The 17,293-nt window shown below is 43.1% G+C and overlaps 2 protein-coding genes across 3 annotated transcripts in view; both read right to left on the bottom strand.

Annotated features, from left to right (window-relative positions):
* Window positions 1-3,027: 3,027 nt before the first annotated feature.
* Window positions 3,028-17,293, bottom strand: part of LOC139458786 (uncharacterized) — a 35,669-nt gene continuing 21,403 nt past the window's right edge. Inside the window, exons 2-4 of one of the 2 annotated variants that reach the window (XM_071240204.1) lie at window positions 7,636-7,740; window positions 6,601-6,903; window positions 3,028-4,815 (exon numbers count right to left, since the gene is read on the bottom strand). In XM_071240204.1, the coding sequence (XP_071096305.1) occupies window positions 3,130-4,815; window positions 6,601-6,903; window positions 7,636-7,704 (2,058 nt within the window). In that variant the 5' untranslated portion in view covers window positions 7,705-7,740 and the 3' untranslated portion in view covers window positions 3,028-3,129. The remainder of the gene's footprint in view (window positions 4,816-6,600; window positions 6,904-7,635; window positions 7,741-17,293) is intronic. The other variant, XM_071240203.1, reaches the window with a different exon arrangement.
* Window positions 11,322-12,275, bottom strand: LOC139458787 (tropomyosin-2-like). Its single transcript, XM_071240205.1, has one exon. It carries the CDS (start codon window positions 12,273-12,275, stop codon window positions 11,322-11,324), a length of 954 nt encoding a protein of 317 aa, XP_071096306.1.

The raw sequence follows: 17,293 nt of genomic DNA, 5'->3' as shown, positions 1-17,293 counted from the left end.
CACAATAGGCATGCGTCGACAGAGCAGGGATGGCCTTATCCTCAGTAACCAACTGGGAATCCTAGGAGGCGAGTCCAAGGTCATGTCACAGCACTCAGCACTCGGCTTACTCCTCTACCTTAATATTACAACGCTGAAGTGAAATCGGCTTACTCCTCTATCTTAATATTACAACGCTGAAGTGAAATCGGCTTACTCCTCTATCTTAATATTTCAATGCTGAAGTGAAATCGGCTTACTCCTCTATCTTAACATTACAATGCTGAAGTTAAATCGGCTTACTCCTCTACCTTAAAATTACGACGCTGAAGTGAAATCGGCTTACTCCTCTATCTTAATATTACAACGCTGAAGTGAAATCGGCTTACTCCTCTATCTTAATATTACAATGCTGAAGTGAAATCGGCTTACTCCTCTACCTTAATATTACAACGCTGAAGTGAATTTGTTTAACATTTGTTTTTGTTTTGAGTGAGTGAGTGAGTGAGTATGGTTTTACGCCGCTTTTAGCAATATTCCAGCAATATCACGGCGGGGGACACCAGAAATGGGTGTCACACATTGTACCCATGTCGGGAATCGAACCCGGGTGTTCGGCGTGACGAGCGAACGCTTTAACCACTAGGCTACCCGACCGCCCGTTTGTTGTTAAATATCGCACTCAGCAATATTCCAGCTACATGACGGCGGTCTGTAAATAATCGAGTCTGGACAAGACAATCCAGTGAATGACATCATGAGCATCAATCCACTCAATTGGGATACGATAACATGAATCAATCAAGTCAGCAAGCTTGACCACCCGATGCCGTTAGTCCCCTCTTACGACAATCATAGTCGCCTTTCACGGCAAGCATGGGTTGCGATTTACGACGTAATAGATATTTTAACCGATGAATAAAGCCAATTTCTGCCCCCCGCAATGAGTGCAGAGTTTGGTGCAGATACGCATTGCGGCAGCAGTCTATATTTATCCAGCGGGAATTATAAGTTTCATTTCCGTGAGAGCTGACGTGGTCGTGTTTCGTTCTGAAGTAAGGTGAAATGGGTCTTGTTCAAGATTATTGCACTTATATAGAAACATGCCTCTCTCTCAACAAAAACATTCTAAACATAAAAATAATCCAAATAGAGCCCAAATCCATCCTTAATTTCATCCTTAGTCCTGCTAAATCATTCTAGACTTGAGTTGAACTTCTTTTTTGTTTATTTTCTAAGGTCTTGGAGACAGACTAGGCGCTGTCGTTTAACATGAATACCCCACACGGACACAGTGTTATCCCCTTAATGCTGATCACCAGGCAGGGTAACAACAAGTACCATATTTTACTGTCTTTAGTAAGACGTGACCGGGGTTCGAACCTCTGACCTTCCGCTCTCCGAGGTGGCGCTTTATCCAAAGACAAGTCGACACGCCGTTAAACATCTGAAATATCAAGCCTTAACAAAATCGAAACAAATCGATCATATGTTTCTTTGTATAAACATGCAAACCGACGGGATCCATTAAAACATACCGCCTCCGTGGTCTTGTGGTAGAGCGTCCGCCCGGAGGGCGGAAGGTCTGGGGTTCCAACCCCGGGCAGTCATACTAAAATACGTTAAAAGATGGTACTTGTTGTTACCCTGTCTGGCGCTTGCCATGAAGGGGCAAAAACAAAGACTGGTCGGCTCGGAGTCAGTATACTGTGTCTGAGTACGTCCCTTAGGTGTGCTTGAAACATACGGCAGAGAGTTCGAATCCCTAATCACCCTGAATGTGTTTCTCAGCACCAAACCCTGTTCGTAGATTTCATCAAAGTGGTAAACGTTTACTACGACCTGCGTCACTTCGGACTTTCCTCCCACATCAATCAGACACGCCGTGATATAATATATCCCACACGTTAATCATAGTGAACAGCCGAAGCAAGTCATTACAATCAAATCTAGGAATCTGAGAACTTAACACCAATGCTCACTACTAGCAAGACCATTCCTTCTAGATGACACAGGTGGTTCAACGTTACATCTCCATGTCTTGCCAGAAGTCCCTGACCATGGCTTCGAATCCGAGATTCGCCATGCGTATGATTCTCGGTTTGTCAGCACCAGCTCGTGCTCTTGGATTTCACCAAAGTGGTAAGCTTCTAAGATCTTCATCACTTCGGGCTTTCTTCAACATTAAGCTGGGGCGTTTGGGTAGCCTAGAGGTTAAAGCGTTCGCTCGTCACGCTGAAGACCCGGGATCGATTCCCCACATGGACACAATGTGTGAAGCCCTTTTCTGGTAGCCCCCGCCGTGATATTGCTGGAATATTGCTAAAGAGGCGTAAAACCATACTCACGCATACACTCTCTCGTTGCTCAACCCAGCCTGAGAGCGGTGAAGTAGCCTAGTTTTGTTTTGTTTCGTTTGTTTGTTGTTTAACGTCGCACTCAGCAATATTCCAACTATATGACGGCGGTCTGTAAATAATCGAGTCCGAAAGAGACAATCCAGTGATTGACATCATGAGTATCGATCCACTCAATTGGGATACGATGCCATGCATCAACCAAGCCAGCGAGCCTGATCACCCGATCCCGTTAGTCGCCTCTTACATCAATGAAATTACAGCACAAGAGTGGGTGTGTCATTTTGAATGTATTAAGGTATCGGTGAAAAACTTGAAAATGATCAATTATATATTTCAACTGTTGACATTGTTGCCTCCGAATCTGATAAACTTATTAACAACTCAGTTGATGAATCCTCTTACATCGACTCAGAAAAAACTCGCTTTCAAGATTATTGCACTTAAATAGCGACGTGCATGCACGTGTGTGTGTGTGGCTGCTTGTACAAGTCCGACTGATGCCCACTGAGCTACAATGCCGCCGTTTTAACATGAATCTTTTAACGTCTTTTGGTATGATGCTGTCGGGTATCGAACCCAGGACGGGCGGTCTAATATAAAGAACAAGTAACTAAACCAAACCATACTGTACATTTTATTAGAACTATTGTGCATTTTGGTATATTGATATCATGAATTGTCGCTCTGCAACTGTAAGCCATATCTTACTGTGACCTCTATAATGCGCAGGTGGCCTCTTTCCAGAATAAAATCTTGATGAATATTAGCGTATGGGGCTTAAAGGAGGAGATCACACCCAATCATCTTCATCCACAACCTTGTGTTCTGCCTTGAACTTCTCAGCTTCTTTAATTGCTTTTTTCTCCTGCTGTTTGATCGTTGGATCTTCTGGCGGAGGAGGAGGTAAGACGGCTTTCATCTCCCTTTGAATCCTCTCTATCCTCCTCTGCACCTTCGTGTCAAACTCCAGCTGCTTCTGGGCAACAATCAAACCAATCGACACCGTGGCGTCCTGTGCCTGTCTGTTCAACTGGGACATCTTTCGGGTGACGGCGCGAGTGTCGTTCTCTCCACCCAATGCAAGCAGCTCTCCAAGACTAGCCACTTGATCCATCAGATGCTTCTCGGACACTTCAACATACATCTCTGCCAAGTTGTTTACCATGTACGATAGCTTGTTGGCTTCAGATGCTTGGACATAGATCATGTCCCTCATCATGTCCGACATCGTGTACTCAAGACGAAACTCTGCCCCTCGCTCGGCGCCCTGGACGAAATTCTTCACATTTTCATCCATGGAGCATTTGATGATGTTTGAAATTGTTGTGAAAAATCTCACCAACTTTCCCCATTGTGTTCGAACCTGTCCAAGAGCTTTGATACCTCTCTGCAACAGCTGTTTTATTTCATCAAAGTTGACCTTGTCAAGATTAATGTGTGCAAGTTCTTCAATGACTGACGTCACATGGGCATTGGTTTCCTGTAATGATTTGCTTTTGCTCTTGAAGTCCTCTCTGATTGATTCAAGAGAAGAGGCAGTTTGTTCAACTTGGAATCTACACTGTTCACTATATCTTGCTGAAGCTGAACTGGAACTATCCTGCTCTTTAGTGGACATCATGGGTGTTGGTGTTTGCAGCGACTGTCCAAATGCATGTGCACAGAATGTCTCCAGTGCTTTCATTCTTCCTTCCAGCCTTCCTGCTATAAGCTTCGCATCTTTTTCTTGTGATTGTACCTTGGCAAGCTGCTTACCAGCAGTCTTCATTTTCCTGATGAGTTGATACCCGTCATCTACAATGTCGTTCACTTTTTGCTTACAGACTCCTGAGTAGGACTTCAAAGCCTGAACGATATCCTGAAATGTTGCCTCGACCATCATGAGATGATCTGCTTCCGTTCCCTGCATAATCTGATCGAAATCTGTTACGAGAGTCTTCACACAATGCGATAGTTGTGGGAGTTCCATCATCAGGAGAGCTTCCTTGTCTTCTTCTTTCTGTACATGCTTGCCTTTGGAGGATTCTTTTTTCGCGGCCTTCTTTGTAATAGCATTGGAGACTGATTGGCAGACACCAAGTGTGCATTTAGCCAGCCCTTCCACGAAGTCCATACCGATCATGCTCCAACCAGATGGCATAGAGTCCATGGCTTTTTGATACGATTTTTCGGCCTTTTTAAACTGGTCGCGTAATTCATTGTACTCCTCCTCTGCGAGCTTTTTTCTTTCTTCTAATGACTTCATTCTCAATGTCTTCACCTCATGATCCTTTTCAGCTTTGAGCAGTTTCTCAGAATAGTGACCTTCGGCAAATGTGCATGCTTTCTGTAGTTCTCCTATCAAATCCATGATAGTACAAAATCGTGTCTCCACTTCTTCAGCCCGTACAACGCATGTGTCAGTAATGCGTTTAATGTTAGCTAAGTAATCAGGAACTAGATGGCGCACTTCCTTTTCTGATCCATTGACAATGTACTGAAAAACAGAAATATACTCATAAGGGACCGATATACATTGAACATGTCTGGGCGAGTCATGATTGTTTTGGGGACAGTTATTGTGATTTGGAGAAATTCCTGGAGTCTGTGAGAGAGCCACGGTGTCCAGGGCAGAGTGAGGGTATCTGGGGGACAATCGGTGTTCCAAAGAGAGAGTCTAGGTGTCTGGGAGCGCGGTGCGTGGTTGTGACGAGACTCCAAGAACAGGATATATATCTGTTTCACAACACAGTTTTTTTCAACACAACTCGTTCAAGTTTGTCTTTGGCAATGGCGTTTAAAATGTTATGCGTGCCTCAAACGATATTGTAACCAAATGTGAAGTGGATAGTTTATAATTTTCAAGAGTTTTTAACTATATTATATTTACTATTGTGAAATGATAATTCCTTGTGAGAATTTGTTCATCATTTGGTCAGTAGTTACGTATTATAATTACTATAATTAGCAGTTGTTAAAATTGGCCAGATCTGCACGTCAAATGTACTGAAGTTTATTTTACTCTGGTATTTGTCTAAACTTGATACATCAAATTTACATAAACACAATTTAGCCCCACGAGGTTCCCAGTATTTATAACCAGGTCTTGCCAATGCTTCCACTGACGTCCGACCAGGGTAATAAATAATTGGGCTGCCATTACATTGGCAGATCCACTGTGGAGCCCGGCCAATGCTGACCCGGACCTCTCACTTGCGCCACCCTTTGGGGAAACTTGGTGAGTTCTTGGTTCTTTTTACTTAAATCTGGCGTTATAACTTGTCACAGTTATTTGTCAAACTACATTGTATACCTATTTTATACTGAGGGCTGGATCAGTTAGTTTATTGAGTATTTGTGTTGGTAGGTTCTTACTTACATTATGGTCTTTATTAAATAAAGTGTCTATAGTACTTCAGTATTTCGGTTATTATCTACTGGCAGACAGTTATTGTTTGTTGTTTTACGCCGCACTCAGCAATATTCCAGCTATATGACGGCGGTCTGTAAATAATCGAGTCTGTACCAGACAATCCAGTGATTGACATCATGAGCGTCGATCCACGCATCTACACACAACATGGGGCGATGGGGTAGGTTAATGGTAAAAGCGTTCGCTCGTCACGCTGGAGACCCGGGTTCGATTCCCAAAATGGGTACAATGTGTGAAGCCAAGAAATCTGTACCAGACAATCCAGTGATTGATATCATGAGCGTCGATCCACGCAATTGGGATCGATGACATGCATCAACCAAGTCCTGACCACCCGATCTCGTTAGTCGCCTTCTACGACAAGCATAGTCGCCTTTTACGGCAAGCTTGGGTTGCTGAAGACCTATTCTACCACGGATCTTCCCGGGTCGACAGTTATTGGATGCATGTGGTCTAACATGTTTGTATTTTTTATCTCACTTGTTACGAGTGGCTCAGTGGTGACTGTGAAACCTCTTAATAATAGCTGGGGTTGTGAACCTCGAGGGCATGCACCAGCTAGTCCCCAGGGGTCCGTTATCTGCACCATGACACTGGTTGTAAGTAAGGGGGTCTTAAAGGGAGCGTCACTGTCTTGGAGAAAGTCAGAGTGTCGAGGAGGGAACGTCATGGTGTCCGTTCATGGTGTTTGGTTGAGACTCAGGGTGTCTGAATGAGATCCGTGTTTTTCCGGGAGAACCTCAGGGTGCGTAGGAGAAAATCGGTTGTTCCAAAGGCTCACGGTTCTTGGGAGACTGAGACCTACACCAACATTAAATCACTCCTTAATCTGTATTACAAAATAATTACCTTGACAGCGTTCTTGACGTGTTGAGGAATCTGCAGTGTCAGCAGCCGAATTTGATCCATGTTTTTGTTGGCCAGGTTGAAAGCATTCCATCCCTCATCAGCAACTTGAAGGATGCTGGTCCGCAGAGACTCCGGGTACTCGGTGTGTTTGAAGCGATCCCTTGTCATGTGTTCCGACACAAGAGACACGTCCTTGTCCAGCGTGACGAGGACCAGTTGCCCCAGGAGACACACCGAGAGAGGGGCGGGGCACAGCATCTCCTGCCAGTTCATGTGAGGCCCGAGGACCAACATCATGTCCTCCTGAAATCAACAACAGGTTGAATGTAAACTTAAGCGTTTTTCTACATGGTTTGGTGGTGCCCTGTGGGGATTCTGGGGTGGAATTTGTCCCCAGGAACCTACGCTGGTCGAAGTAAGCGACTCGTTGAATCGGGTGGTCAGGCAGTCACAGTTAAGTAACTTTTTTGACTTTTCAAACAACAAACACACTTCTACATTTGTTTTCATGTCATTCCACCGATATGTATTTTTCAAGTACCACTACCTCCCCAATATCAGTACCTCCCAATTCCATCACCACTACCTCTCAATACCTCTACCTAAAGTTCCAGCACAACTACCTCCCCACTACCCCTCCTCTCAATACCAATACCTCCCAATCTCGCTGCCTGTCTGGAACCGCTCCAATTCCAATTCCCGTCCCTAGCGTAATAGAAGGCACAATGATAATATTTTCCTTCAGTCACGTTAAGCTCCAAGATTTCTTAAACATACTTAAATGACGGTAACACAGATCAGCGGGCGCTTCATCTGTACTTGTTTGGAACCCATGGGAAAACCCAATTAGAAAAGTTCCCCAGCAGTCTATGGACCAAAGTGTGCGGGTGGTCAAGCTCGATGACTTGGGTGATTGCATGTCATCGTACCCCGACAGCATGGATCATTATTCACAGGCCGCCTTCAGGTACCTGTAATATTGCGACGAAAAACAACAAACATTAATCCTCTATCTTTTTCTTTTGAAATACTTACCTTAACATCTTTCGGGCTCATCAGGCCTTTCTCTGCTTTGGCAATCGTCTTCTTGCTGACATCCGCCATGCTGTTTCGCTTAAGCCGCTATAAGTCCTTATAGTCCTATCAGAATTAAGAAAATATCGTGTGCAAAAAAGAAAAGCGTGTGCAATGACTTCGTCAATACTTTATGAGTTCGAATACTTTTTATCCCGGCCTTGACTACATACAGTCGATTTCCGGTGTATGCATAGTTGTAACATGTGTTTAGTTTTAGTTAGCTATGAACCCACTCCGTGCATTAAACTTCTGCCTGGCATTGAAGTACCATTGCCTGATATTAAAGTACCATTGCCTGGCATTGAAGTACCATTGCATAACATTAAAGTACCATTGCCTGATATTAAAGTACCATTGCCTGACATTGAAGTACTATTGCATGACATTAAAGTACCATTGCCTGAAATTGAAGTACCATTGCCTGACATTGAAGTACCATTGCCTGGCATTGAAGTACCATTGCCGGACATTGAAGAAGCATTACCTGGCATTGGATTACTATTGCCTGGCATTGAAGTATCATTGCCTGACATTGAAGTATTATTGCCTGGCATTGAAGTACCATTGCCTGATATTGCCTGACATTGAAGTACCATTGCCTGGCATTAAATTATCATTGCCTGGCATTGAGGCAATGACTCGGGCAGATAGCCACAAGACTGAAGCACATGTTGCACGGGAAATATTGCCATTTGTCGATGTAAGCCGAGTGCCCATTGGTTTGAGGACATGCTGGATTCCCTATCGCTGAAACCGAACCGTAGTTTCATTCGTTGGATAAAATACTACAGTGCACGTCGGACGAATGTGTTCGCGGGTGATGGAGAAACCTGACAAAAAATGATCTGCAGGTTTCCTATATAATTTGGGAGACACTATTTATTTTTTTTGACACTAAACATGGCATCGAAAAATTGAATTATGTACGAGTGCCTGATGTCATTTTTACATGACATAATCCGTACATTTAGCGAAAGCTAGAAATCATGACTTGTTAATTTTCCTTAACCATTACACCAAGAAGAATATTATTTCTTCTAAAAACAAAAATTTGTTCAACATATACTGGAAAATATAATGTTGCTTCAGATTGAATAGACAATTTCCCTCTTTCAAATTATATCAAATATAAAATTATATATATCAAATTCTTCGGCTCGACGAAAAACACACGCTAATACAGATATCCCTCAATCCATCCCCCAACCCCCTAAACGTTACTACACGATTACACAAAATACTTCAATTTTTCCAAGAAACATTTGCCTGTTAAAGTTCAAACTGTGCCTCTGAGTACGTGTTCTAATGGTAGAGCGTCCGCCCGGAGAGCGGAAGGTCCGGCATTCGATCCTCAGCCGCGTCCCTCCAAAAGTCGTTAAAATATGGTACTTGTTGTACAGATAAAGTGCCTGTTGATTCATGTTAAACTGCGGCATGGTATCTCAGTGAGCGGGCACTATAAATCGGCATCAGTCCGGACTAGTACAAGCAGCCAAACAAACACACAAACGTACATGCGCGTCGCTATATAAGTGCAATAATCTTGGACGCGACGTTAAACCCCATTTCACCTCACCTCACCTGGCGGCTTTAACAATATTTATTCATATGACGTGACTCGGCTTGTGCGCTTGTAGAACCCACTTTAATATCGATCACATTGTTAACATGCAAGATTCCCACCGTGAGTACACGATAATAATCATTTGCCATCTACTCATATGACTGGTCCAGATGAGGCTAGATAGTTCAGTTACCATACATATGGCCGTTTTATATTAACTGGCATTTAGGTACACAAGATATCTGCAAAACCATTCATGAGGTAATAAAGATACAAAAAATGATAATAATTGAATCATACAACCATGCATCACATGCTACTTCGATGACAAAGCATTAATCACATAATAGACAAAATCAACACGAATCTTCAAAAAGGTAAATCTTGACATGTGTGACACAGCGATAGTTAATTCCAATCGCTCTGTCTCACCCGGAGTGAGTGAGTTGTGTTTAACGCCGCTTTTAACAGTATTACAGTTATATCACGGCGTGTCAGCTTAATGTGGGAGGAAAGCCTGAAGTGATGCAGGTCTCAGACGTTAACCACTTCGGTGAAACCCACGAGCACGGGTATGGTGCTGACAAACCTAGAAACATAATCAGGGCGAACCGGGATTCGAACCCACAATCATAGGTTTCTGGCGTCCCAAAAGGACGCAACTCTGCACAGCGAATCGCGGCGCCCTGGACGACTGGGCCACCCGTGCCCCCGTCTCATCTGGAGAATGTACTTCCCGTACCAACCATTAATTAGGTATCGGTGGTGTCGTAGACGTTCACGACCCACTTTATATGTAGGCATTTACAAAATCTACATGAAAGTTAGGAAAAAGTTATCGAGGGATCGTAGGAATCGAGCTTGACCCATTTCCATGTGCATATTTGTAAAATTAGAACAATCCAATACATAACATGTTCTTCAAGTCCAGCATGCGTACTGTGACATTGCGAAAGTCATTTATTTACAGGTATAGTTCAAATATGAAAATGCGTTCCTCCAATTAATCTCACATGGAAACGAAAAGCCTCCAGGGCTATTGACTTGTGGTCTTGGAAGCACATGTTCTTGTAGTATAGTCTGACTTAAAGATGGTTTATGCACTTCCGGTCTGATGACGTCACTTCCAACTCAAATGTGATTCATAAGATGACCCAATAGTAGTATGAGGTAGTCAGTTATTTAAATACACACCTACTGAAACAGAAACCTTACGTAACATTACCATTTAATGTACCATTTATATCAAGATCGAATCTTCTAAACAAGTATTAATTTTCTGACGAAAGAAAATAGCTGGTCTTCAGATTTCCTCCGAAATTGATGATCTAATGACATATTTTGTAAAATTAGAACAATCCAATACATAACATGTTCTTTAAGTCCAGCATGCCACATTGCGAAGTACTATTGCATGGCACCGAAGTACCATTGCCTGACATTGAAGTACCATTGCCTGACATTGAAGTACCATTGCCTGCTAATGACATATTTTGTAACTGTTTGATAGCCATAAGGTATGTGGCTACACTGTCCATTGCCTCCTTTGCCTTAATCAGGTGAGTGTGCATGGAAAACTAACCCCCCAAAAATTAAAGGTTACCATCGCTTGGTTGTTTAAGTGCATGGTTTACAATTTGAATTATTGAACTCGATGACTTATGAAGAACACAGGAGCGCATGCACTCATAAACTTATTTTAAAATTGCTCTGGTCTAAGAACAGCGGTTGCCGTGTCAATGCTTAAAGCTTTAAAGACGAAGGAAATCTATGTAAATGTTATTTCCCTCGAATGTTCTCACGGTGAAATAAAGCACAGATTTTTTAAATGAATGGGCAAATTCGGGAAATGTTTTTTAGAGTGGGATCATAAATACTCAACAGGTTGACCGTAACTTAGGCACGAATGAAAATGAGAAACTCAGGGTCAGGTACAAACATACATTCACACGATCTAAAGAATACACTGCCAAATAAAACCTGCTCAACAGTTATAAGTTTCAACAAATATTTTAAAAACTTGACTATCCTCTTAACGTGAGGTGGAGACAATAACTGAAGGTATCATTTCTGTTTTCATTCACCAATCATCATCGTCATCATCGCAAACGGCCAGAAATTCAGGACGAGAAAGCACCTTCTTCCAGAGATCTGGTTGCGTAATGATATCCTCAAAACTGTCAAACAAACTCTTAAGAGGTATCCCGATCTCTGCTATTTCATGCATGATGGCTGTGGCATCTCTCAGTACCTCTGCTCGTCCCGACACTTTACCCAGACGAGTCATCACCTTCCTCAACGCTGTTAGAGTTCTATTTTGCTTGTTAATATCCTTCCTGTATGCATAAATATCCTCTTCAATCTCCTCCATTTCATCTTCCAGTCTGGTCCGTGTCTTCTTATGTCTTTTGATAACGGCTCGAGTATTCTCATGTTGTTCTGTCATCTCACGTAGAGCGTGTTCAGCACTGGTTAAATCTGACTCGGCGGAGTCAAGGCAACCTTCTGCATTATCAACACGTGGTTTGAGTATCGCATGATCATAAAGCGCGACCGAAGTTCCTACTACAGGTATCCACCACGTATATTTTACGACCGTCTGAACTTTATTTCTGGTCTCACTGACTTCATCGTACTCAGACTGTGCCTTTTTGACACGTTTCTCAGAATCGTCCACTTCTTCTTGAGCGCCCTCAGCCTTCTTCTTCTGTTTCTTGAGTCTTATTGACAAATACTCCAGTGAATCTTCCAAGCCTGTCAGAGATTTAATAACTGCTTTGTTTCTCCTCTGCATACTTGATAGTTCTGCTTCCTGTTCCCGACACTTTCTAGTTTGACGACGGATATGGTTGTCTAACTTATCCTCAGCCTCTGAAAAAGCCACATGAGCCTTTTCTACATGTTTTTTAAAATTGTAATGTCCATCCTGCAGTGCAGTCATTAGATTGTCAATGGACTGGAGACCAGACTGGAACGTGGACACGACCGAACTGGGCAAACGTCGTTCACCTCTTCCAAATGATACCATCGCCATCTTCTGAAAATGTGGAGGAGCTGAATGAAGTTGTGTTCTACGATTGGTTGTTTCATAACTCGAACACATGCTAGACTTTGGAGTTTCATGTGAGTTTCAGGTTGCGATCCGTCCACTGTACACAGGACAGTATTATAATCAGTATTAGTTGGTTAATATGTGAAAGAGTGAGTGAATGCGGTTTTACGCTGCTTTTAGCAATATTCCAACAATGGACACTAGAAATTGGCTCCACGTAGGGAATCGATTGTACCGACGTTGGGAATCGATTGTACCGACGTTGGGAATCGATTGTACCGACGTAGGGAATCGATTGTACCGACGTAGGAAATCGATTGTACCGACGTAGGGAATCGATTGTACCGATGTAGGGAATCGATTGTACCGACGTAGGGAATCGATTGTACCGACGTAGGGAATCGATTGTACCGACGTTGAGAATCGATTGTACCGACGTTGGGAATCGATTGTACCGACGTAGGGAATCGATTGTACCGACGTAGGGAATCGATTGTACCGAAGTAGAGAATCGATTGTACCGACGTAGGGAATCGATTGTACCGACGTAGGGAATCGATTGTACCGACGTAGGAAATCGATTGTACCGACGTAGGGAATCGATTGTACCGACGTAGGGAATCGATTGTACCGACGTAGGGAATCGATTGTACCGACGTTGAGAATCGATTGTACCGACGTTGGGAATCGATTGTACCGACGTAGGGAATCGATTGTACCGACGTAGGGAATCGATTGTACCGAAGTAGAGAATCGATTGTACCGACGTAGGGAATCGATTGTACCGACGTAGGGAATCGATTGTACCGACGTTGGGAATCGAGCCCGGGCCTCCGGCGTGACAGACGAGTGGTCTAATCATTTTTGTTGAAAGTTGTTTTCGAGAATATGTCCAGATACTTTTTTTGTTTGAAATCCCATCCCATCCCATCCCATCCCATCCCATCCCATCCCATCCCATCCCATCCCATCCCATCCCATCCCATCCCATCCCATCCCATCCCATCCCATCCCATCCCATCCCATCCCATCCCATCCCATCCCTCCCCCTCAGAATAGTAAATGGTCGGCCCATATATTGCAGTGTCAAACAGGATCTCGGATTCATCCGGAGGTGTCGTAACATTACCGATACACTGAAGCCTTCATACTGTATACACCATAGTATTAGCGATTATCGTCTGTATCTTAGTTGAACAGTGCTTCGTTTCGGAAGTGACGTCAACATCTCGATCGATATCTCAGCACATGATTACTTTCGCTCATCAGTGTAATCTGATTGGACGGTTATAATTAACCTCACGTCATTTGATTCAGGCTTGAAACGAAGTTGTGGTGAATGTATACAGGGTAATGCTATTGAGATAAAGTCCTGTGACTATCGATGTTTCTGCGAGGGACGCAAAGAACGGGCTTTACATTTATCCATGGGGAGAATCGAACATTAGTTTTCGGCATGACGAGCAAACACGTTAACCACTAGGCTACCCTCACCACCTATTTCAATGGACGTAGCAGTGGTTTCTTCTTTACGTTTTTTGGTTTGTTGTTTAACGCCGTACTCAGCAATATTCCAGCTATATGACGGCGGCCTGTAAATAATCGAGTCTGGACCAGACAATCCAGCTATTGACATCATGAGCATCGATCCACGCAATTGGGATACGATTAAATACTTTAACCTATGTTTATATAGTGAGTGAGTTCGGCTGACACATCAATCACCTACAAAAAAAACCCAAAAAAAACAGGAATATAAATTTCTTTCTTGCGGAGCCTTACACATCTAAGCACCCAGAGCCCTTTTATGCTAATTTATGGCAGCTCTACTGGTATGTATTGTTGTTAAACCTTTATCTCGTTTATATAAATCCATATTATTGACTTCCGTACGTGATCTATGAGTATCGACACTAGATCAGGTCAAATTCTAATTAATGTTTGTCAACGTTATCTTCCAGGACGACAACTGGACCATATATTTTAAATCAGGTTCTGTGACCTAAACCTTGTTATCATTGACTGACATTACTGGTTTTCGTAGCTGACTCGTCTTTCTACGAAGATTTCAAACAGCGTTATACAACTCTGCTCAAAGGTTGTGTGATTAGGGTTCCAACAATGAAGGCATCAGTAACGTTTGTGGACATGTTGAGGACATTTCCAAATATGACGCATCAGTGACCAAAAGGATGTCCAATTCCCTATTTTGACAATGTTTATGTGTACTTTCAGGTGAACAATTGCCTTGCCTTTGCACGCTTTTGCGACGGGTGCCACCGGTGGGGCACGGCACGCTTACCTTTATGCAAAAACCTGGTAACATCTCCATGTGATAGTGATTCATAAAGCACGTGCGTATGATACAGTCGGTACCGTGCAATGGCTTTTACCAGAGATGTCTCATGATTATGGCGAGACCGCCTCCGTCGTCTATTGGTAGAGCGTCCGCCCGGAGAGCGGAAGGTCCGGGGTTCGATCCCCGGCCGCGTCGTACCATAAGACGTTAAAAGATGGTACTTGTTGTTACCCTGTCTGGCACTCGGCATTAAGGGGCTAAAGCAAGGACTGATCGGACTAGTACAAGCAGCCACACAAACACACACACGTACTTGCACGTCGCTATATAAGTGCAATCATCTTGGACGCGACGTTAAACCCCATTTCACCTCACCACCTCCTGGTTATGGAAATAGTTTTGTCCCTTGGATTTTCATTAGGGGTGATCTGTTTCTGATAGCTGCATCGAAGCCGAAAATTAAATTCGGGGCAGACGTGCCGTCATTGTAAAAAGCACTTCTCTATGCAAACACATGGATACTGCAATGACTTAAAACCTGGCGTCTATAGTCCTTGCCACCTGACACAGATTCACGAAATATCGATTTTATCAATAAGTTGTTGTAGTTGGTTTGTTATTTAACGTTGCACTCAGCAATATTTGACGGAGGACTAAATGATCTAATCTGGACCAGACAATTCAGTGATTGATGTCATGAACATCGATCCACGCAAGTGTGATCGATGACATGCATCAACCAAGTCGGCGAGCCTGACCACCCGATCCCGTTCGTCGCCTCTTACGACAAGCGTAGTCGCCTTTTACGGCAAGCATGGGTTGCTGAAGACCTATTCTATCCCGGATCTTCACGAGTCTGCTGATAATGAACCGACGCTGCTAAAATAGGTGCTCACAGTCAAGTAGCTGCCGACCCTTACCCGGATTTTAAGTACGTGATCTAATCTCGGTTTCTTATGACAATGTCTTAAGCGCTTTCGACAGTATTCAATTACATCATGGCGTGTCACCAGCTTGGTGTGTCACCCTAATTGACAGTGAGTTTGGTTTTACGCTGCTTTTAGCAATATTCCGGCATTATCACGGCTGGGGACACCAGAAATGGGCTTCATACATTGTACCCATGCCGGGATTCGAACCCGGGTCTTCGGCGTGACGAGCGAACGCTTTAACCACTAGGCTACCCTACCGCCCCACCATTCTGATGAACCCCGCGACCACGGGTAAGTACGGACAATCCAGAAACATCATTAAAATTTAAGAGGCTTTAAGTATACTTTATCTCAACTTATTGGAAGATATTTGGCATTCCGGTCTGTATTCCAAAGGACTATGTTTTATGACAATATATCTGCTTATAGTCGAGTCTAGGACAGGCAAACCACGTGTAGATAACATGAGCAACGACCCATAGAAGACGAGGTACGATGACACGCAATCAGTGAGAACCCCATTGTGTCCCCCCGATCCACATTTTAGTCCGTACAACAGGCACTGGGTACAGTCGACCTATTCCACACATTGCACATCTCTTGTACACAAGCAACAAATTAGGAAACATTTTCTCAAAGTCCCCTAAAGAATAACAGGCCACCATGCTGTTCCAGTCAGTAAACAAGACCTTTCACCACATGAAAATTCAATTTTAAGATGCAACAATACCAAGTCTAAGGAGTTTTCAAATGAAAGTGCAGCAGTAACTGGCAACGAATAACACAACCACTTTCCGCAAAGACCTGAATGGGTGAGTTTGGTTTTATGTTAGCAATATTCGAGCAATTTCATTGCGGGGTCCCCAGAATGTAGCCTTTTGGGAATCAAACCCAGGTCTTCAGAGTGAAGAGCGACAGCTTTAACCTCTTGGCTAACCCACCGCATTGTGCAATGACCTGAAGATGACTTTGACCTTTGTTAGGTTTGTTTGTTTGTTTGTTTGATGTTTAACACCGCAATATTCCAACTATGTGACGGCGGTCTGTATATAATCGGGTCTGGATCAGACAATCCAGTGATTGACATCATGAACATCGATCTACGCAATTGGGATCGATGATATGCATCAACCAAGTCAGCGAGCCTCACCACCCGATCCCGTTTGTCGCCTCTAACGACACAAGATTTGATGATTAAGAATGTGTTCACATACACGATTATATCAAATGTCACTCCTGTTGCAGAAACTATGTCTCAGGAACTGACAAATAATATTAATATGGTCATTGACCTTCACCCTTGACTTATCTTGACCAAAGATTTTCAAAGCAAGACCCCATATTAGATAAATTTAAATAATTGAAGCTTTCTGAAATTTAAAAAAAGACAAATTCTCCTGACCTTGACCTATCACATTTACATTGCATGTGACAAAAGAATTCCCCATACTGCCTAAGTCAATTGCAGGATAACCTCATTTTACTTTGCGACGTTGCCAATGGGAAGTATGAAACAATCGTCTCTAAGGTGATCTTGTCTTTTGACAAGTGGCAACAAAGGCACATGGTTTTTAACAGTTTTGAATTAGTAATGTTCCATTTTTGTGGAACACAAAAACAAACAAACACAAGATGAGTTGGGATAGATCGGCGGGATGAATAGCCTCAGAATACTACAATTACTTTTTCATTTATACCGAAATAACAGAAAAAAAAAAATGACAATACTGAATGGTGTGAGTTCACTTCAAATTGAGCTCCTTCCATGA

Source organism: Haliotis cracherodii, unplaced genomic scaffold (assembly GCF_022045235.1).
Source record: "Haliotis cracherodii isolate W230 unplaced genomic scaffold, xgHalCrac1.p SCAF_13, whole genome shotgun sequence".
Classification (NCBI taxonomy): Eukaryota; Metazoa; Mollusca; class Gastropoda; order Lepetellida; family Haliotidae; genus Haliotis; species Haliotis cracherodii.
This window is presented reverse-complemented; position numbering and strand designations above follow the sequence as displayed.

Excerpts from the sequence above, each read along its gene's own strand:
- LOC139458787 (XM_071240205.1), bottom strand. The coding sequence starts at position 12,275 with ATGGCGATGGTATCATTTGGAAGAGGTGAACGACGTTTGCCCAGTTCG.